The following is a 23,756-nucleotide window of genomic DNA, read 5'->3' on the forward strand; positions in this document are numbered from 1 at the left end:
GTAACGGAAAACAGAAACATGAGCCCTCTATACGAACGAAAGATAGAGTAAAATAAATCAACGTTAATTTACCGCGTCTCGTAGAATCTCTTCTCTGGAATGGATGTGAGGCCTGTTGCCCCGTTCGCCGTCCAGCGTGATCGCATAAACGTCAGGCGCCTGAACCGCGCTCAGTCTTCCGGCGTAAAATAGACCACCCATCGCAGTTAAGACCCTCAACTGGTCTATAGCCAAGTGCGCCGATGTTAATTTGCATTTGTTCAGACTCTCCGTCTTCTCCGCTCGAGCAGCCTTTGCGCATTCCTTGCACTCTTTGCACTCGAGCGACTTTCGGCGTTTTGACTCTTTCTTATCTCGATCGCTTAACTTATGTCGCGATGGCGATGACGAGCTGGATTTACGTTTCTTTTTTTTCGACTTCTCGTGTTTATTTTTTTCAGGTTCGTTTTCGGTAGGTTGGGCCGTGTCTACTGGGATTTCCTAACGAATTAGAAAGTAGATTACAGTGGATGAAATATTGGTAGGAATGGCGTTTGATTATGATGGAATTTGTATTTTTTGAAGAAGCGGTGAATGGTGGAAGATATATGTTTTCTAATAATACTATTACCTTTAAAAAATTTTATATATAAATTCTGTATAACTTTATCTCGATCATTGATCCCCAAGAAATATCCTATTTACGTACACTGAAATTGTATTCGTATAAAATCAATTTAGGGGGAGGTGTAATTCTTTTCCTCTATTTCTTTTTCGTTTTTTTTTGTTTTTTTTTTCGTTTTTTTTTCGATTTTTTTTTCGTTTTTTTTTTTTTTTTTTTTTTTTTATTAATGTCCAATGTTGAATAGTTTGATAATTGAATCTTTGTTTCTAATGTTTTCTAATAATGTTATTTCCTTTAAAAAATTTTATATATAAATTCTGTATAACTTTATCTCGATCATTGACCCCCAAGAAATATCCTATTTACGTACACTGAAATTGTATTCGTATAAAATCAATTTGGGGGGAGGTGTAATTCTTTTCCTCTATTTCTTTTTCATTTTTTTTTTGTTTTTTTTCGTTTTTTTTTCGATTTTTTTCCGTTTTTTTTTTTTTTTTTTTTTATTAATGTCCAATGTTGAATAATTTGATAATTGAATCTTTGTTTCTAATGTTTTCTAATAATGTTATTTCCTTTAAAAAATTTTATATATAAATTCTGTATAACTTTATCTCGATCATTGACCCCCAAGAAATATCCTATTTACGTATACTGAAATTGTATTCGTATAAGATCAATTTGGGGGGAGGTGTAATTCTTTTCCTCTATTTCTTTTTCGTTTTTTTTTTCGTTTTTTTTCGATTTTTTTTTCGTTTTTTTTTTTTTTTTTTTTTTTTTTAAATGTCTAATGTTGAATAATTTGATAATTGAATCTTTCTCTTTACGTTACCTTCACTGGTTCCTCCGCGATGGATTCTGGCAATATATTTTCCGTGACACTGCTGGTTTCGTCATCCTCCCACGTCTTCACCTTCGCTTCAGCTTTCAATTTCGGCTTCATCTTACTTTGCTTATCCAATTTCACTTCTTGACTTAATTTTGCCTTTTCCGCGATAATGGAACTGATCACATTCTTATTGTGTAAAGGAGTTTGTTTCGCTGGTTTCGGCTTCGATTTTGTCGATTTGTGACTCTTGGAAGAGGATTTTATGGAAGATATCCCAGTCTTGAACGGTAATGGAGTGTAACCAGTTTTTCCTACATACTGTTTAAACAAATAAAATGAAATTATGCCTCATGCGTGATAACAAAATAATTATATATTAGAAAATATAATATTAGGTCGTCCGGAAAGTTCGCCGTTTAGGATCTTACCTCGTTCTGCTTAAATAAACAAACCACACTATCGCCAATCGTGTGGCCACCAGTTATCCTCTGGTGAGGCAAGAGAACAGTTCTTGATGTTAGTAGAAAGTGTATTGAGTGTTTTTTGCGTAGTGAAAGATGGAAGACCAAAAGATGCATTTCAGGCTATGCATGCCGCAGCATTCATGCTAGTCGTAGCATTCATGCTATTTCTCCAAGCCAATAGACATTTGCAACATTAAACCCACTAGCCGTTGTTGAATGTAGTGAAGGAAAGTGTGATAGGAGTTATGGTGATCGGTCTATAACTATTCAAATAGTCCGGAATTTAGGAGGTTTAGAGCCGGAAATTTTAATTTGAAAGATGAAGATCGCAGCAAACGTCCATCCACCACTGATAATGACTTCATCAAGGCCTACTTCGATAAAAACCCAAGGTCTAGTGTTTGTGAGATAGCATATGCTTTAAACATTCCGCGAACAACGATTCATGAGCATTTAACAAATGGGTACGTTAATCGCTACGAAGTGTTTTTTTTTTTCTTTTTTTTTTTTTTTTTTTTTTTTTAACTTTGTTTATTAATTCCAGGTTTTACATATTTTTTTTTACATGATTTTTTTTCCAGAATAAACGCTGAATTCTAATTGTAGGGTGGTACAGGCAAAAGTACCGATACGCGACGGTACGACGTAGCCATGCATTATTACATTCTTTTCTCTTTTTTTTTTTTTGAGATTATTATTGTTATTGTTAAATAAAATAAAATTAAGCCGCTGTTGCGCTGTGCTTATGTACGATATTTTAATTTATGTCCTGAAAGCCTGGACGCAAAAACAGGACAGATCGCTACGAAGTGTGGGCCCTCATGAACTGACTGAGAGTAATCTCTTAAATCGAATCTCGACATGCGATTTGTTAATTCAACGCAACAAAAGAGAGCCATTTTTAAAGAAGTTAATTACTAAAGATGAAAGTTGTATTCTCTACGACAACACTACGCGATCTTGGTCGAATCGACATAAGCGTTCTCCAACGATAACAAGACCTGGATTTCACCCGAAGAAGGTGCTGATTTTAATTTGCTAGGACTGGAATGGTATCCTCTACTACTAATTACTTCCGAGTGAGCAAACGATCAACAGTGAAAAATATTGCACTTAATTCGAAAAACTTAAGGAAGCCATTATCACAAAACATGCTGAAGTGGTGAACGTACGTGGCGTCGTGTTCCACCACGATAAGAAGTCACACGTTTCTTTAGCAGTGCGAACGAAACTTCTAGAGTTTGATTGGGATGTTTTAACATATTCTCCATACTCTCCAGATCTTGTACCATCGAACTATTATTTGTTTCTCTTCCTAAAGAATTTTCTTCGCAATAGAAAATTTCAATTAGTAAACGAAGTGAAAAACGGCCTCGAAGAATATTTTAAAAGTAAGCCAAGAGAGTTTTGGAAAAATGGCATTATGAGACTCCCGGAGAGATGGCAAAAGATGGTAAAAGAGAAAGGATCATACGTTATTTAAGAAAAGTAGGAAATATATTTTATACTTACCTCCTGTTTAAAAAACGAAAAGAACTTTCTGGACAACCTAATAACTACGTATTATACTATTCTAAAATTATAGTTTGTAATGAAATTATTTTATAATTGTAGTATTAAAATAAAATGGAAAATTATGTATAATAAATATAATAAAATTAAAATTCATATATCTTTCTCTATACTGCATTGCATATATTTTATAGATATAATGTATCTCATATATCTGAAACATCTAATAAACAAAGCTAGAAGCAAAACTCACTTTCGTTTGAAGATGTCTATTCTTCGACAAAAGATAGCCCACCAAAGAACTTTTGCTCTTTGGTTTTTTAGCAACTATCGTTTCCGTGAGGTGTCTGACACCTCCGGATGAGCACATTAACTTCCTGGGTCGACCAACCTTCCGTTTCTTCGATGCCGAACTAGAACTCGCGATAGTAGGTGCTGGAGATGATGTATCATACCCAAGTTGCATACATTTGTCAGAGATCTGATGAAATTTATTAGAAAAAAATTCTTTATTTATACACATATGTTATAGTCTCTTCAACTCCTTATATCTAATACTTAGCGAATCGAATAGGGAGATCTCCTCGCTTTAAAATACATTGCTGCATGATCGATCGGGGAGATATCCCATTTTGAGCTTGGAAACGCGTTCTTGTTATCTATAACCAATTTAGTGGTGAACTTAACTGATATATTTCAATTATGAGATATTCGTTCCTACTAATCTTAATATTTAATTGTCATAAAAACATTCGAAATTTTAAAATTAATGAAATTAATAAAACATATCACATAAATGAAATATATCAATAAAGATCTTAATATCGTGATAATATAATTAATATATATGTTATATATGTATATATATATATATATATATATATGTATATATATATGATTATATTATGTTCTTTATATATATAGCAAAATTTATATATAATTTATGATATGATATGATATGATATTATATATATATATATATATATATATATAATACATTATAACTATCTTTAATTTGAGCGTTACAGACAAATAATTTTTTATTATTTCTTGTCATTAAAATAAATCTTTTTTCATTTTTTATGTTCTTCTTAACAATTCCTTGCGTTTTAATTTGGTATCTTAATTCGTCAAAAATAATAGAATTGTCCTCATTTATAAAATTTTGTATTATAATTACAAATATAAAGTATAAAAATTTTATTAGCTCCAATTATTTAATAGTCTACTTCTACTTTTTCTGGTGTTTTCATTGGTTCGTATTTAATGATTTACCCGTCTTGTGCTTTTCTCATCGTCCTCTTGCGGCGATTTGTTTGTTGGTAGTTCGGTGATTGGTGAAGCAACTGGTGCAACGGACATGGGAATACTTGGTATACTATCCAGTAATTTGATGTGGCTCCTTTGTTCACCCAGTTTTACCAAATTCACGTTACATCTTGGCATAGCTAGGACAGCTGAAGCTAATGGCTGCGGAGCTCCATCGGACGATTGCGATGGAGATTTGTGGGGTGAAGATGTCGATTCCAACGCCGGTGTGGATGTGACGAGACCGTGGTCGGAACTGTGAACATTATTAATTGTGTTTTATTAATCATTTTTATGGTAACTCAATGATTTTCTATTAAAATTTTAATCAAAGCTTTTTCAATTAAGTTATTCAAGAAATCTTGCAGTAAGAAAAATATTCTGCATATATATATATTTATAAACTATATTTTTTTCAAACTATAAAAATCGTCTTAGTCGTTATGAGAAAGGAACTATCCTACGTGAAAAAGTAAGTTAATAATGCGAAACAAAATCTTTTTACATTAATCCCTTATAAAGAGTTTCATATAAGACTTCGTTTGTGAAAGTATGAAGTGGTGAAATTTTGTTATCTAGAAAAATATAATTAAATGCATGCATATATAATGATTTTTCAAAGCAAATTTTCTCAAAGCTAGAAATGGAAATTCTATGTTTCTTGTTTCTTGTTTACTACCTTAAAAAGATCAATTTAATACATGATATACTATAAAAAATAAGCATATACATTCTAACATAAATATATGAAATAGCAAAATTTATATCTACGTAAACATATTTAAAATGATTTAATAATAGAGTGTAGAATTTGACTTACTTAGAAGAATGGCTCTTCTTGCGCGGTCTCCCAGAACTCTTTTTCTCGTCTTTCTTTGGGATCAATTTAGACAATTCTTTCTGCGTTTCTCTATATTGTCTTTGAATGTCAGCCAACCTGACTCTCATGTCAAGTTCCATGGCATCCATGTTCGGCCAATCTGCATCATTATCAATGTGCCCTTTTCTAGCGATAAACTTCTTTGCGTCTAGTTTCGCTTGCAAATTTCTGTAATCGTGACAATCTCGATGTTCTCCCAAGATATGTCTTCTGTCCTCATATCTGCTATCTTCGTCGTTTTCCATTTTATCATCCGAACACATCTTTTCATCGTACATTTCATCATCAGAATCCGATAGAAAATCATCAATAGATTCCTTGCTGCTATATGTTTCATTCATATGATACTGTTCGTATGTTCTTTCATATTTTTCAAGACTTTCGTCTCTTTCGTAGTTTACATCATTGTAAGGACTACTAGTACAAAGGGGAGAGTCTTGTAACATATCATTATCTTCTTCATCCACATAAATATCATCTTCAGAAAAATTTATGCATCCTCTTGTATTTTCATTCATCATAGACACAATTTCTTCTGTCTCATTTTCATCATACCGTTTATCACAATCATCATCTTCGGAATACGAGTCGAGAATAGATTCCTCATCTTCCAAATTGCTATCGGTTTTGAGCCTCTTGCAATCTTCAAAATTTTCTTGCACGTACTTTCTCTTTTCCGATGGCTCTGTTTTATTTTCTGGGACATTTGCTCTGCCCAGGTTCAATAATAATCTACCAGCACGAGATACCTCTTCTTGCGAATTCTCCAGATTCGACTTCTGGGAAGCCTTATTCTCTACTTCCTCCATAAATCTTTGCTCTGCCAAAGCGCACAGCAACCCCAAAGGGCTGTTCACGTTGTTGCTGTGGTTGATGTTGGAGCCCTTTTCCACAGGAAAAATTACTCTGCCCTTGATAGCCGATCTGTCTAATTCAGACCTTCTACTGCCGTTTAATCTCATGCGTTCCAACTCCGCAACACTATTTGACAGTAATTCTAAGCCGCTAATATCAACTATAGGTCTCGATCTAGAATTAATAGATAATCTAGATTTGGGAGTTTCATTAAGCGTCAAGGCCAACGAGTTTTCTAGCGGTTCAAATTTTCCTTTTTTAGGCGTTACCGCGTTATCGTTCGTGCATTGCATTTCACAGACCTCGGGCGGCGAGACATTCTCCTTTTTCACGACAGGTTCTTTATCGTCGTTTAACTCCATATTATCATTACTGCTTCTCGCGTCGCTATTACTATTGTTCAAAAAGTACTTTATGGGCAGGGGATGCTTGCTACTCGTAAGAGAATCGCAAGGATGTTCGGTCGTTGTTACGTAATTAGGGACATCCTGAGAATCTTTAGCCGGACGAGCATTTTCCGAAGAAGATACCTCAAGTTCTCGTGCCACCTCGTATTTTTCCATGAACTGAGAGTTCTCGCAGGATCTCAGAATGTGTTTTTTCAAACCGTTTTCTAGTTTTCTCGGCGGTGTTTCTGAATGTTTCCTTGATCGAAGATTTTCTGCACTTTTCTCTTTCGAGTCGTCCGCTTTTTGAGGTGTCGTTTCCTGTAAAGCTGCAGCTGCGTTCTTTTTCAACTTCTCCACCACGTTCTCAATTCCAGGATGAGACTTTTCAACAATGTGCCTCTTAGACAGGTCCTGACACTTTGGCTTTTCCGTGGTTGATGTTGGTTCGCATCTGTATGAATAATCTTCATACATTGCTTCATCTGCTTCTTGCTTTATCACGATTGGTTCGACCACCTGTTCCACAGAATCGATGTTCGGCATATCGAATGACCTTACAATGACCTGTGGACGCGGATCGGTTGCCTGCGATCGCTCGTCATTACTCTTCTCAAAACTTTTATAATTCGGATCGATCTCTACTTTTGATTCTTTCGGATCCTCCGATAGTTTTGGAATTTGATTGATTTCTGGCGTTTCGACCGAAGAATTTGCATGTCTGTGTAACTCAGTCGCCGACATTTCATCTGGTTTAGGTAATTCGGCCTGTAAAATGTAACGTGAATGTTATTGAAAGTTGTATAAAATTGATACTTTGTAATTTCTTATCGGTCGATGAAATCGAATGATTTTAACACTTAGCCAACCGAATAGGCAGATTTTCCTTCTGCGAAGTACATCGCTGCCGTGACCGAACGGGGAGATTTCTCTTTTTGACTTTAGCAACGCGGTTTTTTTTTTTTTTTTTTTTTTTTGTTAACCGATTTAGTGGTGTTAAACTTAATTAAAAAGATACACTATCAGTTATTCGAACGATATCACATTGGAAAAAATATTGAAATGCATTGTGAATTTTTAATTTCAAGTTCAAATCGTATTATTTATCTTTAATCATTTTTAATGTTTTTAATTCTATCTATATTTTTTTATACTTTTAATATATACTATCAATTTGATGTTTTGCATAAACGATATGTAAAATCGTTAAACAAAATTATCACCGGAAAATATAATTGACCGTTTAAATAATTTTTAGACTTCTTTGTTTTTTAAGTAGTGAAAATTAATCCTCGATACTTGGAAAAATGCGCGCTGGGCAGCATATAAATTCGTATGTTCGAGCGCGGTGGAAATATATAGCTCGCTGTGGCGCGCGCGGTTGGCTAAGTGTTAATAATTACATTGCGTTTGGTTTATTTTTTTCGTAAAGAGTAACATTGAGAGACTCATGGTTCCATAAAATATTTCTTATTTAAGTTCAATGATAGTTATGAAATAATCAATTTTATCTTTTATAATAATAATAATTAATTTAATAATAATTAATTTATAATAATTAATATCGAGAGTTGACTATCGTATTATATATATTAACAAATAACATTATTTTGCACATTAATTTTCTTCATCTAATAATCAAAAAATTGTATACTTTTCTTTTTATCGATATCGAGCGTCGACTGACTATCACGCGATATTATATACAAGAAACGAAAGATGTTTCTCTATATGTCGATGTTACTGTTTCGTTAATATAATAACATATAATCGAATTACTGAACAAGTGACATGTTAAAAACCTTCAATTTCCAAGTATAATATGTTATTCTATATTATTGTTTTTACTTTATATCTAACAAGAAATACGTCACATATGCGTATATAAATAATATTTTGTTAGTGATACTCGAAAGCTAAAAATCATTCAATAATGTAAAATATTATGAAAAATATTATTAATCTAAAATAAAATGTAGCGCAGAAGAAAAAGAAGAAAGTTGTTCATTACTAAATAATTATATAATTGATCATCTTTTACTTCAAATTTTCTATAAAAAAAAAAAATTTCCCAAAAAATATGGTTTTCTTAGTTATGCCACTCTTCTAATGAATCAACGATAACGAAAATCAAATAACACTCACAGCATAAAATTTCATATTAAACGTGTATTATCATTATAATCAAATATATTACTCCTCATAAAGAAAAACAAGGTGTTACAACGCGAAACTTCTCGATCTCCAAAAAAAAAAAAATTAACATTTTCGCCTAACGTCGAAAAACAAGAAACAATAAATTCTTTGATTCTTACCTCGCACTTTTCGTCGGCAACTTTTGTATCCGCCTCTTTCTCCTGTTCAGCACTCGAAGTTTCCTGCGGATAATTCTTTTTCTCGTCTCTGAGTCTATCCAAGGAATGATCTCGTCTTCTTCCAAAGAATTCCAAATTCTCATGAAAACTATCGCAATTCTCTTCGGTTATTTCAATAATTCTCGGTCCAGTTCGCACATCTCGACCTGATATCCTATCCTCGGCGAACTGTTGCTCGCCTTCCTCCTCCATGTGATTTCTATCAACATGTTCTCTATCAATCTGCCGTGTAACCACGTGTTCGATCGTTCTATCGATCGACGTGACGCTTCTACACTCCTTCGTGATAGAATATTTCGGGCAATCAGCCATGTTGATGACAGTATTTTCAGCTTTATCCACTTTACCCACTATGCTACAGACCGCTGGATTTACGGTTGTTGTTGTGGTGGTTATTCGAACAACGTTGCACACCTTCTCCGGTGAGGCAGCCACGATCTCGAAGTTGGTCAAATTCGTCAAGTTGGTAGTGGTAGTGGTTAAGTTAGCCGAATTCTGTAGTTGACAGGGACTCAAACTTTGTTCCTGTTTAACGGATGCCTCGATCAAAGATTGCTCCTGATCTTCGGATTCCGGTGCGTCTGTCTGATTCGACGCGTCTTGTACGCCTACTATTGGCGCTACTTCAGCTGGCTCGATCGCGTGGATCGTCGTTACCTCTGGCGGTGGCGTCAAACACGAAACCGGAGAAGTCGCCTTCGACAGAAACGAATTTCGCTGGAACGCAAGGGATATTCCAGGATCAAATATTGGTGAGTTAGGAAACGACGAATTTCGACAAAGTTGGACCAAGCTGGGAAATCGAACTGGGTCAACAATTCCGGGCAACTGCCTCGAATTGACTACTTCGGGGGTTTTTAAACGCCATTTGAATCTTTAGGGATCGTTGATTGAATTGAATTGATATTTGAGTATGTGGCACTGATTAAATGTAGATTTCTTGGCCATTATAATGGAAATTATATACGTTTGTAAATATTAGGCAATGCACTTATAATTTCATGTTTTCGAGACATTTGCGCGAGGAGAGTTAATATGAATATAAAATGACATCGTTCTGCTTGTATTTGTAAGCGTAATAAGAAGTTTAATGCATATCCGAGGCGATATTGATAAGTTAGAAAATGATTTGATATAGTTATTCCTATACTTATAAAATGTTCTGATAGACTTTCAAAATTATAGATTTTTATGATTTCATGTTATGTAAAATATCAATTCGGAAATGTTATACTATACTTGAAAAAATTATGCAAATAAAGTTGTTGTTATTAAAAAAATCTATAATACATAATGATATACAATACCCGTGATTTTATTATTCGAAATATTCAATATGTGTATATTATAAATAAACTTTACACTATATATATATATACATTATATATATTTTTATATATATAAAATATATAAAAATTGGTACCATAGTACCATTCTACAAAGAACAGCAATGAAGTGAGACCATTAAATGATTCTGATTTATAATTACACAGGCTAATCAAACTAGATGAATGCTAGAAAAGAAACTATAATAATAACTACAACGTAATTTTACTAAAAAAATAGTGTACTTTTAAATCAAGAAAAATAAGAATAATAAAAACAAACAAGCAGAATAACGTTACACGCTTTCACATTTTCTTTCTGGTCTCCAAACGAATAGGGAATACTAATAAAATATCAATATCGTTCCTCAACATCGAATACGCACAACTTAAGCACAACGAACATCAAATATATTCGACGAAGGTTACGCTTATTGTCCACCGCTTTGTCCGGGCGATCGGTATGATCGTTTCAAAATTGCTTCGTCCAATTTTGTTATAATTTGTCGCAATGCATTGTAATATTATAACAGAAAGAACCAAAAGCCAAAGACTATAGCGTTGTTTCGTATGCAGAGTTAAATGAATTGGTCGAGATTTGATAACTGAAAATATAGAATTATCTGAAATCTATCACTGGTTTGATATAGCTTCTATTCGATTGCTACAATCGATCAAGATCATTGAAATCGTTACAATTGAAAACAGAACCGTATTCCACAGATATAAGTATGCAATTTAACCCTTTGAGTGCTACGCACGCGTATATGCTACCAGCGAAAACTACCCGCGTGAACTATGGACACATATATATGCGTTTATCAATTTTCATCCACTCACTCGCGAGCGAGATTCTTTCAGTAGCGTATGAACGATACACGCGTATTTCTTAGCGAACGACAAGAAACAAGAGAAAAATGAAAGTTGATTTACCTTCTGTACGCTTTGTGAAGAGTTCACTTGTTACACTACGAGAATTATGACGACGCACAAAAATTTGTCGCACTGCGTTCTGACTACGTCCACGTTACGAGCGAAACTAACAGATCTGCTTCTATGAAGGTACGAAAACTGGACTATGAGTAACAGGTGCGATGTTACCGTACTGGGGACGCTCTGGGCGGAGAATTACTAAGAGCAAGTACGAATGCAAGGTTTACTTACTGACTAACAATCCGTAAGAAATATTGTGGAAAATTTTCGGGCGTCGAAAGTTCAAAACAATGTTATAAACATGCAATCTATAAATGCAATTTATGTTACGTTTGATTCAAAAAAAAAAATAGCCCGTCCTGAACGATTGCAACCGATACTCGCGGAATCTTTCCACGCGACGTATTCAGCACTCAAATGATTAATCCAATATTTAATATTTAATATTTAATATTTAATATTTAATATATAATATTTATCTGCTGCAATAAATTATATTGATGTGGACATAGCAAAATAATTTCAACATGCGCGAAAGTAATAATGATAGATATATGAAATATTTTAATACAGCTTTTACTTCTAATTATATCAGAAAACGTAATGCCAATGAGAAGAAAGTGTTTCGATAATTAATTATTCTATATAAATTTTGAAAAAAAATTTAGTTTACAAGATAATTTATATTCGATCGCTACAATCGATCAAGATCATTGAAATCGCTACAATTGAAAACAGAACCGTATTACACAGATATAAGTATGCAATTTAACCCTTTGAGTGCTACGCACGCGTATATGCTACCAGCGAAAACTACCCGCGTGAACTATGGACACATATATATGCGGTTATCAATTTTCATCCCCTCACTCGCGAGCGAGATTCTTTCAGTAGCGTATGAACGATACACGCGTATTTCTTAGCGAACGACAAGAAACAAGAGAAAAATGAAAGTTGATTTACCTTCTGTACGCTTTGTGAAGAGTACACTTGTTACACTACGAGAATTATGACGACGCACAAAAATTTGTCGCACTGCGTTCTGACTACGTCCACGTTACGAGCGAAACTAACAGATCTGCTTCTATGAAGGTACGAAAACTGAACTATGAGTAACAGGTACGATGTTGCCGTAGTGGGGACGCTCTGGGCGGAGAATTACTAACGGTAAGTACGAATGCAAGGTTTACTTATTGACTAACAATCCGTAAGAAATATTGTGGAAAATTTTCGGGCGTCGAAAGTTCAAAACAATGTTATAAACATGCAATCTATAAATGCAATTTATGTTACGTTTGATTCAAAAAAAAAAATAGCCCGTCCTGAACGATTGCAACCGATACTCGCGGAATCTTTCCACGCGACGTATTCAGCACTCAAATGATTAATCCAATATTTAATATTTAATATTTAATATCTAATATTTAATATATAATATTTATCTGCTGCAATAAATTATATTGATGTGGACATAGCAAAATAATTTCAACATGCGCGAAAGTAATAATGATAGATATATGAAATATTTTAATACAGCTTTTACTTCTAATTATATCAGAAAACGTAATGCCAATGAGAAGAAAGTGTTTCGATAATTAATTATTCTATATAAATTTTGAAAAAAAATTTAGTTTACAAGATAATTTATATTCGATCGCTACAATCGATCAAGATCATTGAAATCGCTACAATTGAAAACAGAATCGTATTACACAGATATAAGTATGCAATTTAACCCTTTGAGTGCTACGCACGCGTATATGCTACCAGCGAAAACTACCCGCGTGAACTATGGACACATATATATGCGTTTATCAATTTTCATCCACTCAGTCGCGAGCGAGATTCTTTCAGTAGCGTATGAACGATACACGCGTATTTCTTAGCGAACGACAAGAAACAAGAGAAAAATGAAAGTTGATTTACCTTCTGTACGCTTTGTGAAGAGTTCACTTGTTACACTACGAGAATTATGACGACGCACAAAAATTTGTCGCACTGCGTTCTGACTACGTCCACGTTACGAGCGAAACTAACAGATCTGCTTCTATGAAGGTACGAAAACTGAACTATGAGTAACAGGTGCGATGTTGCCGTAGTGGGGACGCTCTGGGCGGAGAATTACTAACGGTAAGTACGAATGCAAGGTTTACTTACTGACGAACAATCCGTAAGAAATATTGTGGAAAATTTTCGGGCGTCGAAAGTTCAAAACAATGTTATAAACATGCAATCTATAAATGCAATTTATGTTACGTTTGATTCAAAAAAAAAAAAATAGCCCGTCCTGAACGATTGCAACCGATACTCGCGGAATCTTTCCACGCGACGTATTCAGCACTCAAATGATTAATCCAATATTTAATATTTAATATTTAATATTTAATATTTAATATTTAATATATAATATTTATCTGCTGCAATAAATTATATTGATGTGGACATAGCAAAATAATTTCAACATGCGCGAAAGTAATAATGATAGATATATGAAATATTTTAATACAGCTTTTACTTCTAATTATATCAGAAAACGTAATGCCAATGAGAAGAAAGTGTTTCGATAATTAATTATTCTATATAAATTTTGAAAAAAAATTTAGTTTACAAGATAATTTATATTCGATCGCTACAATCGATCAAGATCATTGAAATCGCTACAATTGAAAACAGAACCGTATTACACAGATATAAGTATGCAATTTAACCCTTTGAGTGCTACGCACGCGTATATGCTACCAGCGAAAACTACCCGCGTGAACTATGGACACATATATATGCGTTTATCAATTTTCATCCACTCACTCGCGAGCGAGATTCTTTCAGTAGCGTATGAACGATACACGCGTATTTCTTAGCGAACGACAAGAAACAAGAGAAAAATGAAAGTTGATTTACCTTCTGTACGCTTTGTGAAGAGTTCACTTGTTACACTACGAGAATTATGACGACGCACAAAAATTTGTCGCACTGCGTTCTGACTACGTCCACGTTACGAGCGAAACTAACAGATCTGCTTCTATGAAGGTACGAAAACTGGACTATGAGTAACAGGTGCGATGTTACCGTACTGGGGACGCTCTGGGCGGAGAATTACTAAGAGCAAGTACGAATGCAAGGTCTACTTACTGACTAACAATCCGTAAGAAATATTGTGGAAAATTTTCGGGCGTTGAAAGTTCAAAACAATGTGATAAACATGCAATCTATAAATGCAATTTATGTTACGTTTGATTCAAAAAAAAAATAGCCCGTCCTGAACGATTGCAACCGATACTCGCGGAATCTTTCCACGCGACGTATTCAGCACTCAAATGATTAATCCAATATTTAATATTTAATATTTAATATTTAATATTTAATATTTAATATATAATATTTATCTGCTGCAATAAATTATATTGATGTGGACATAGCAAAATAATTTCAACATGCGCGAAAGTAATAATGATAGATATATGAAATATTTTAATACAGCTTTTACTTCTAATTATATCAGAAAACGTAATGCCAATGAGAAGAAAGTGTTTCGATAATTAATTATTCTATATAAATTTTGAAAGAAAATTTAGTTTACAAGATAATTTATATTCGATCGCTACAATCGATCAAGATCATTGAAATCGCTACAATTGAAAACAGAACCGTATTACACAGATATAAGTATGCAATTTAACCCTTTGAGTGCTACGCACGCGTATATGCTACCAGCGAATACTACCCGCGTGAACTATGGACACATATATATGCGTTTATCAATTTTCATCCACTCACTCGCGAGCGAGATTCTTTCAGTAGCGTATGAACGATACACGCGTATTTCTTAGCGAACGACAAGAAACAAGAGAAAAATGAAAGTTGATTTACCTTCTGTACGCTTTGTGAAGAGTTCACTTGTTACACTACGAGAATTATGACGACGCACAAAAATTTGTCGCACTGCGTTCTGACTACGTCCACGTTACGAGCGAAACTAACAGATCTGCTTCTATGAAGGTACGAAAACTGAACTATGAGTAACAGGTGCGATGTTGCCGTAGTGGGGACGCTCTGGGCGGAGAATTACTAACGGTAAGTACGAATGCAAGGTTTACTTACTGACGAACAATCCGTAAGAAATATTGTGGAAAATTTTCGGGCGTGGAAAGTTCAAAACAATGTTATAAACATGCAATCTATAAATGCAATTTATGTTACGTTTGATTCAAAAAAAAAAAATAGCCCGTCCTGAACGATTGCAACCGATACTCGCGGAATCTTTCCACGCGACGTATTCAGCACTCAAATGATTAATCCAATATTTAATATTTAATATTTAATATTTAATATTTAATATTTAATATATAATATTTATCTGCTGCAATAAATTATATTGATGTGGACATAGCAAAATAATTTCAACATGCGCGAAAGTAATAATGATAGATATATGAAATATTTTAATACAGCTTTTACTTCTAATTATATCAGAAAACGTAATGCCAATGAGAAAAAAGTGTTTCGATAATTAATTATTCTATATAAATTTTGAAAAAAAATTTAGTTTACAAGATAATTTATATTCGATCGCTACAATCGATCAAGATCATTGAAATCGCTACAATTGAAAACAGAACCGTATTACACAGATATAAGTATGCAATTTAACCCTTTGAGTGCTACGCACGCGTATATGCTACCAGCGAAAACTACCCGCGTGAACTATGGACACATATATATGCGTTTATCAATTTTCATCCCCTCACTCGCGAGCGAGATTCTTTCAGTAGCGTATGAACGATACACGCGTATTTCTTAGCGAACGACAAGAAACAAGAGAAAAATGAAAGTTGATTTACCTTCTGTACGCTTTGTGAAGAGTTCACTTGTTACACTACGAGAATTATGACGACGCACAAAAATTTGTCGCACTGCGTTCTGACTACGTCCACGTTACGAGCGAAACTAACAGATCTGCTTCTATGAAGGTACGAAAACTGGACTATGAGTAACAGGTGCGATGTTACCGTACTGGGGACGCTCTGGGCGGAGAATTACTAAGAGCAAGTACGAATGCAAGGTTTACTTACTGACTAACAATCCGTAAGAAATATTGTGGAAAATTTTCGGGCGTTGAAAGTTCAAAACAATGTTATAAACATGCAATCTATAAATGCAATTTATGTTACGTTTGATTCAAAAAAAAAATAGCCCGTCCTGAACGATTGCAACCGATACTCGCGGAATCTTTCCACGCGACGTATTCAGCACTCAAATGATTAATCCAATATTTAATATTTAATATTTAATATTTAATATTTAATATTTAATATATAATATTTATCTGCTGCAATAAATTATATTGATGTGGACATAGCAAAATAATTTCAACATGCGCGAAAGTAATAATGATAGATATATGAAATATTTTAATACAGCTTTTACTTCTAATTATATCAGAAAACGTAATGCCAATGAGAAGAAAGTGTTTCGATAATTAATTATTCTATATAAATTTTGAAAAAAAATTTAGTTTACAAGATAATTTATATTCGATCGCTACAATCGATCAAGATCATTGAAATCGCTACAATTGAAAACAGAATCGTATTACACAGATATAAGTATGCAATTTAACCCTTTGAGTGCTACGCACGCGTATATGCTACCAGCGAAAACTACCCGCGTGAACTATGGACACATATATATGCGTTTATCAATTTTCATCCACTCAGTCGCGAGCGAGATTCTTTCAGTAGCGTATGAACGATACACGCGTATTTCTTAGCGAACGACAAGAAACAAGAGAAAAATGAAAGTTGATTTACCTTCTGTACGCTTTGTGAAGAGTTCACTTGTTACACTACGAGAATTATGACGACGCACAAAAATTTGTCGCACTGCGTTCTGACTACGTCCACGTTACGAGCGAAACTAACAGATCTGCTTCTATGAAGGTACGAAAACTGAACTATGAGTAACAGGTGCGATGTTGCCGTAGTGGGGACGCTCTGGGCGGAGAATTACTAACGGTAAGTACGAATGCAAGGTTTACTTACTGACGAACAATCCGTAAGAAATATTGTGGAAAATTTTCGGGCGTCGAAAGTTCAAAACAATGTTATAAACATGCAATCTATAAATGCAATTTATGTTACGTTTGATTCAAAAAAAAAAAAATAGCCCGTCCTGAACGATTGCAACCGATACTCGCGGAATCTTTCCACGCGACGTATTCAGCACTCAAATGATTAATCCAATATTTAATATTTAATATTTAATATTTAATATTTAATATTTAATATATAATATTTATCTGCTGCAATAAATTATATTGATGTGGACATAGCAAAATAATTTCAACATGCGCGAAAGTAATAATGATAGATATATGAAATATTTTAATACAGCTTTTACTTCTAATTATATCAGAAAACGTAATGCCAATGAGAAGAAAGTGTTTCGATAATTAATTATTCTATATAAATTTTGAAAAAAAATTTAGTTTACAAGATAATTTATATTCGATCGCTACAATCGATCAAGATCATTGAAATCGCTACAATTGAAAACAGAACCGTATTACACAGATATAAGTATGCAATTTAACCCTTTGAGTGCTACGCACGCGTATATGCTACCAGCGAAAACTACCCGCGTGAACTATGGACACATATATATGCGTTTATCAATTTTCATCCACTCACTCGCGAGCGAGATTCTTTCAGTAGCGTATGAACGATACACGCGTATTTCTTAGCGAACGACAAGAAACAAGAGAAAAATGAAAGTTGATTTACCTTCTGTACGCTTTGTGAAGAGTTCACTTGTTACACTACGAGAATTATGACGACGCACAAAAATTTGTCGCACTGCGTTCTGACTACGTCCACGTTACGAGCGAAACTAACAGATCTGCTTCTATGAAGGTACGAAAACTGGACTATGAGTAACAGGTGCGATGTTACCGTACTGGGGACGCTCTGGGCGGAGAATTACTAAGAGCAAGTACGAATGCAAGGTTTACTTACTGAATAACAATCCGTAAGAAATATTGTGGAAAATTTTCGGGCGTCGAAAGTTCAAAACAATGTTATAAACATGCAATCTATAAATGCAATTTATGTTACGTTTGATTCAAAAAAAAAAATAGCCCGTCCTGAACGATTGCAACCGATACTCGCGGAATCTTTCCACGCGACGTATTCAGCACTCAAATGATTAATCCAATATTTAATATTTAATATTTAATATTTAATATTTAATATTTAATATATAATATTTATCTGCTGCAATAAATTATATTGATGTGGACATAGCAAAATAATTTCAACATGCGCGAAAGTAATAATGATAGATATATGAAATATTTTAATACAGCTTTTACTTCTAATTATATCAGAAAACGTAATGCCAATGAGAAGAAAGTGTTTCGATAATTAATTATTCTATATAAATTTTGAAAAAAAATTTAGTTTACAAGATAATTTATATTCGATCGCTACAATCGATCAAGATCATTGAAATCGCTACAATTGAAAACAGAACCGTATTACACAGATATAAGTATGCAATTTAACCCTTTGAGTGCTACGCACGCGTATATGCTACCAGCGAAAACTACCCGCGTGAACTATGGACACATATATATGCGTTTATCAATTTTCATCCACTCACTCGCGAGCGAGATTCTTTCAGTAGCGTATGAACGATACACGCGTATTTCTTAGCGAACGACAAGAAACAAGAGAAAAATGAAAGTTGATTTACCTTCTGTACGCTTTGTGAAGAGTTCACTTGTTACACTACGAGAATTATGACGACGCACAAAAATTTGTCGCACTGCGTTCTGACTACGTCCACGTTACGAGCGAAACTAACAGATCTGCTTCTATGAAGGTACGAAAACTGGACTATGAGTAACAGGTGCGATGTTACCGTACTGGGGACGCTCTGGGCGGAGAATTACTAAGAGCAAGTACGAATGCAAGGTTTACTTACTGACTAACAATCCGTAAGAAATATTGTGGAAAATTTTCGGGCGTCGAAAGTTCAAAACAATGTTATAAACATGCAATCTATAAATGCAATTTATGTTACGTTTGATTCAAAAAAAAAAAAATAGCCCGTCCTGAACGATTGCAACCGATACTCGCGGAATCTTTCCACGCGACGTATTCAGCACTCAAATGATTAATCCAATATTTAATATTTAATATTTAATATTTAATATATAATAAATTATATTGATGTGGATATAGCAAAATAATTTCAACATGCGAGAAAGTAATATTGATAGATATATGAAACATTTTAATACAGCCTTTACTTCTAATTATAGTAATCTAATTATATAATCAGAAAACGTAATGCCAATGAGAAGAATGTGTTTCGATAATTAGTTTTTTGTTAGAAATTTTAGAAGAAAATTTGAAGGTTGCAAAATTTTGATATAAAGACTACTAAAATGTACCTAAAATACTTTTCATTCTTCTATATCGCTAACAATCCATGCTCGCGGTTTAAGCAATTATAAATAATAAACAAAATGTGAAACAAATAGTATGTGTTACATAATTAAAGCGTTTCAAAAAAGCTTATTAGATTTTTCTTTCATTTACAGGAAAAAAAAGATATTTAGAAAAATTGGAAATACTAGATAGTAAATTATCTAAAATTTAAGTAGGTATTCAAAATACATATTTTAATAGTATGATATTAGATCAAACGAGAGAATTCTATATATTTTTTCTTATGTTTTATTATTATTCTGCATTAAGTACAGAATTGATATTGATATGTTTACATTCGATATCTGCGATATATATTCTGTACACGATATCGCATTTTGAACAGCAATTTCAATACAGGACGAAGATTATTAATTACGAGGGATTCAGAGCGAGAAACGTAATTAGTAGCAATATTGGGAGTAACATAAATATTTGTGTATGTTCTTAATCTATATTCGACCATTATTGTTGCTCATTATGTTAATAAAAAATTCAATCTCAACTTCAGTTGAGAGTTTCATAAATCAAATTAAAATTGAAATATTGTGTTGAATGCTAACTAATAATATAAATGAACTTCTAAACTCATTTAAAAAATTGAAGATTTTGTAATATATGGAAAAAACCAAAATATAATACAAAAAAATATAATATAAAAAATTGTCGTAATTAAAATTATTTGATAATTATACCTACATAATGCAATTGTAAATATTTATTAGTTAGTGTCAATTAATATAGTTGTAACAAATTCCCTCATGTAATTTCATTTAGAAAAGGAAATAATAAAATTTATGAGAATCGTCAAAATATAATTTTGACAGAAACAATATACTGATTTAACAATATACTGATTTAAGAAAGATATATATATATATATATATATATATATGCCTTGTTCGACAACAAGTAATTAATCAGAAACTATAAATTCAATTGGAAGAACACGTCGTAAAAGAAATTGGTAAAAAAAACCATAAGGTGCATTATTTCATAAAGGAAACCAATTTTACGAAGAAGTGAAAAAATGAGAGCGAGGCTTATTGAAAGAAGCGAGAAAAGAAATCGACAATGCAAGGAAAGAAACGTAAAACGAAAGAAGAACAGTAAAATAGAAAAGAAGCGATAGAAAAAAGAAAGATAAACGGTATCGTAGTCCACGACTGAAAACCTCTTTGAAACTCTACTTAGAAAAAGTAAAACGTCGTAAGAAAGCAGAATAAACGAGAAGCAGAATAATCGAAATCTCGAAATTATTCATAATCAAGAAAATTCAAAATTATGCGAGTGACCATACCACGCGCCATATAGCCATACTCTTCCGCTATACAAATCACGTCAAAAATCGAAAAATATCAAAATATAAAATAAAACGTCGATTCGAAAGAAAGATAATAAAATAGAAAAGCATAGAAATGGTAACAGATAAATGACCAACGAAAAGCAAACCAAAGACCGCGTCGGGCGAACCAACGGGAAACGTTCAGCGTTCCAGAAATTGCAGGGTCAACAACGAGCTGGTTAGTAATATCTATGCAGATAGCGACGCAAATAGGTTTGCGCATGATTAATACAATGTGCCACAACGTTTCCGCATTATGCGAACGGTTGGACCGCGCCCTGAGCTTGGCATAATTACTGTCGTCTCTCCTCTACGTTTGCTTTTCTCTCTTGTCACTATGCTCGATTCGACGTACGATTGACAAACATATAGCGGTTAACGAAAGTATTTCGTGATTTACCATAGAAAAATGTGTGTGTGTGTGAACTCCCCAGAGAGTAATTATTTAAAACATTAAAAATTGACGGAGAAAGATCGGTAGCTCAGGACGTTGAAAATCGACTCTCGATTTTCAGGTAGACACTGCACAAAACTTGTTATTTATTGTTTACTGTTATTAATTGGTTACTGTTTATTTAATTATTATTGTTATTATTTGTTGTTAATTATTAATTGTTATTTACTCCTGTATTTCATTTAAGTATTTTCACAATAAACTCGATTTTCAGACTTCAGAATCGATCTTCTGAATATTTAATCGGCTGCTTAAATATTTTTATGATCTCCGCCAAACACATACACAGTGTGATTGTGCTAAATATCTTGTAATTTCTAATTACAGTTTCAGGCTTATTTCGAACTTTTCCAATTTAACCATGATAGTCTCGTTATAGAGCCAATGAAATTTCAGAATGTTTCGTGTAACGCACGTAATATATTCATAAAAGGTTTCTATTAGTGTTCCAATACTTTCGTATGCTATCGTAGATACGGAAAAAGCAATAGAGTATAACGACAATAGGGAAACGAATTGAATAAAATGAAAGGAGGAAAAGCGATGAACAGAAGCGGAAACAGAAAAAAAAATGGAGGACTTACTTGAGATCTGCAGTGTGTTGGTTCGGCCTGGCTGATTTGAACTAATGCAGGCGCATGAGGGTAATAGTGCAACGTGGTCACCAGGGGTGCATCGGGTACAAGAGTTCCAGTCATCGAAGTTACGGTCTGGAGCGCCTTCGTTGATTCTGTTGACGCTGTGGGATTTAGAATTTCCATGTTATCTAGCAAGCCATTCGATCGATGAATGTTTGCATGTGAATGTTGTTAGCTGATTACAGTACGATCTCCTTTGGATACGTGTATTTCTGCTAGTATTTTGATTAATATTTATATAAGAAATGTTGAAATTATATATATATATATATATATATATATATATATACGATAGTTCGTACGTAGTACACGTAAATGTATTTTTGCAATAGAGGATTTAGTTTTAATTATCATTCGAGAATATATTTTTCGTTACTGCTCAAGCACTTGATCTATTTTAATTATCTTCATAGCAGAAAGATTTTCTGAAATATTTTAAATAGACACGTATCTACTCGCTTGCGACTTTAGAATTGTTTATATTCTATAACAATAACAATGAACAGAAAAGAATTACTGATCATTTTTTCCTCATTCAATGCCTTCAATAATTTAATTAGAAAATAATTAGTTCACTTTAAAAATCACATCGCTTACTGATTATAGTCGTAGGGCTGGTGCCGCAATCTGCCTCTATTTTCACGATAGGTAAGGTGCTTTGCTGTTTCCTTTTACTTTCCGTAAGAACTAGCCTTGCGCCTCCAATGTCGCTAAGAAGTTGAAGCGAAGGCGGCGGAGGAGGAAGAAGAAGAGGCGGTGGCGCGACGTTTCCGTTGTTGTGATTCGAATAATTTGGCCACACCACGGCTTGTTGCATTTGTTCTGCGAACAGAAAATTTCATGTTCTTTTTTCAGAAATATTCCGTTGTACGTTTTATTGTACATGATATATATTTTCTAGGATAGAATTTTTATATTTCCCGAGTTGACGTTTAAAACAATATTCCGAAACTTCGACATTGCTTATTGTATATAAACTTGCTTTGTATGTGTTCAGTGAGTTCAATCTAACGAAAAAGTATTCCGTCCACAGCGATCGTGTGCGCTAGCCGTGCGCCGTCCACCTCTAAGGATTAATATTTTATTATATTCCATGTAATTTAGTACAAAGACTATTTGGTACCTAAACTATTTGGTGCGGTAAACGCATAATGGTCGTTGGGCATCATGGTGTGCTTGTGACCGTAATATAGCTTTTATGACATTTCTGACCTTTCTCGAAATATTTCTGCATTTACGGGGATTATTTCTCTGGTAATTCTATGCAATAAGGATTACACGGCAATCTTATTAATCAATGGTAAATAGATTATTTGTGTAAAGTACAACAGGTGAATATTAGATATTTTTAGTAATAGTAGA

General features: G+C 33.6%; 1 protein-coding gene and 1 long non-coding RNA gene across 10 annotated transcripts in view; one reads left to right on the forward strand and one right to left on the reverse strand.

Annotated features, from left to right (window-relative positions):
• Positions 1-23,756, reverse strand: part of LOC126919558 (uncharacterized) — a 351,910-nt gene that overhangs the window by 12,902 nt on the left and 315,252 nt on the right. For 5 of the 6 annotated variants that reach the window (XM_050728960.1, XM_050728969.1, XM_050728952.1 and 2 more), the window contains 8 exons: positions 22,992-23,216; positions 22,341-22,495; positions 9,151-9,927; positions 5,535-7,603; positions 4,682-4,970; positions 3,660-3,887; positions 1,434-1,748; positions 73-480 (listed from right to left, as the gene is read on the reverse strand). In XM_050728960.1, the coding sequence (XP_050584917.1) occupies positions 73-480; positions 1,434-1,748; positions 3,660-3,887; positions 4,682-4,970; positions 5,535-7,603; positions 9,151-9,927; positions 22,341-22,495; positions 22,992-23,216 (4,466 nt within the window). The remainder of the gene's footprint in view (positions 1-72; positions 481-1,433; positions 1,749-3,659; positions 3,888-4,681; positions 4,971-5,534; positions 7,604-9,150; positions 9,928-22,340; positions 22,496-22,991; positions 23,217-23,756) is intronic. The other variant, XM_050728967.1, reaches the window with a different exon arrangement.
• LOC126919823 (uncharacterized) lies at positions 11,391-19,564 on the forward strand. 4 transcript variants are annotated; one of them, XR_007711781.1, is made up of 3 exons: positions 11,391-11,624; positions 17,432-17,496; positions 19,439-19,564. It is a non-coding gene; the product is annotated as an uncharacterized LOC126919823 (long non-coding RNA). The 4 variants fall into 4 exon arrangements; XR_007711778.1 differs by lacking the exons at positions 11,391-11,624; positions 17,432-17,496 and adding exons at positions 14,289-14,522; positions 15,492-15,556; XR_007711780.1 differs by lacking the exon at positions 11,391-11,624 and adding an exon at positions 14,289-14,522.

The sequence above is a fragment of the Bombus affinis genome, chromosome 1 (genome assembly GCF_024516045.1).
Source record: "Bombus affinis isolate iyBomAffi1 chromosome 1, iyBomAffi1.2, whole genome shotgun sequence".
NCBI classification, from domain to species: Eukaryota; Metazoa; Arthropoda; class Insecta; order Hymenoptera; family Apidae; genus Bombus; species Bombus affinis.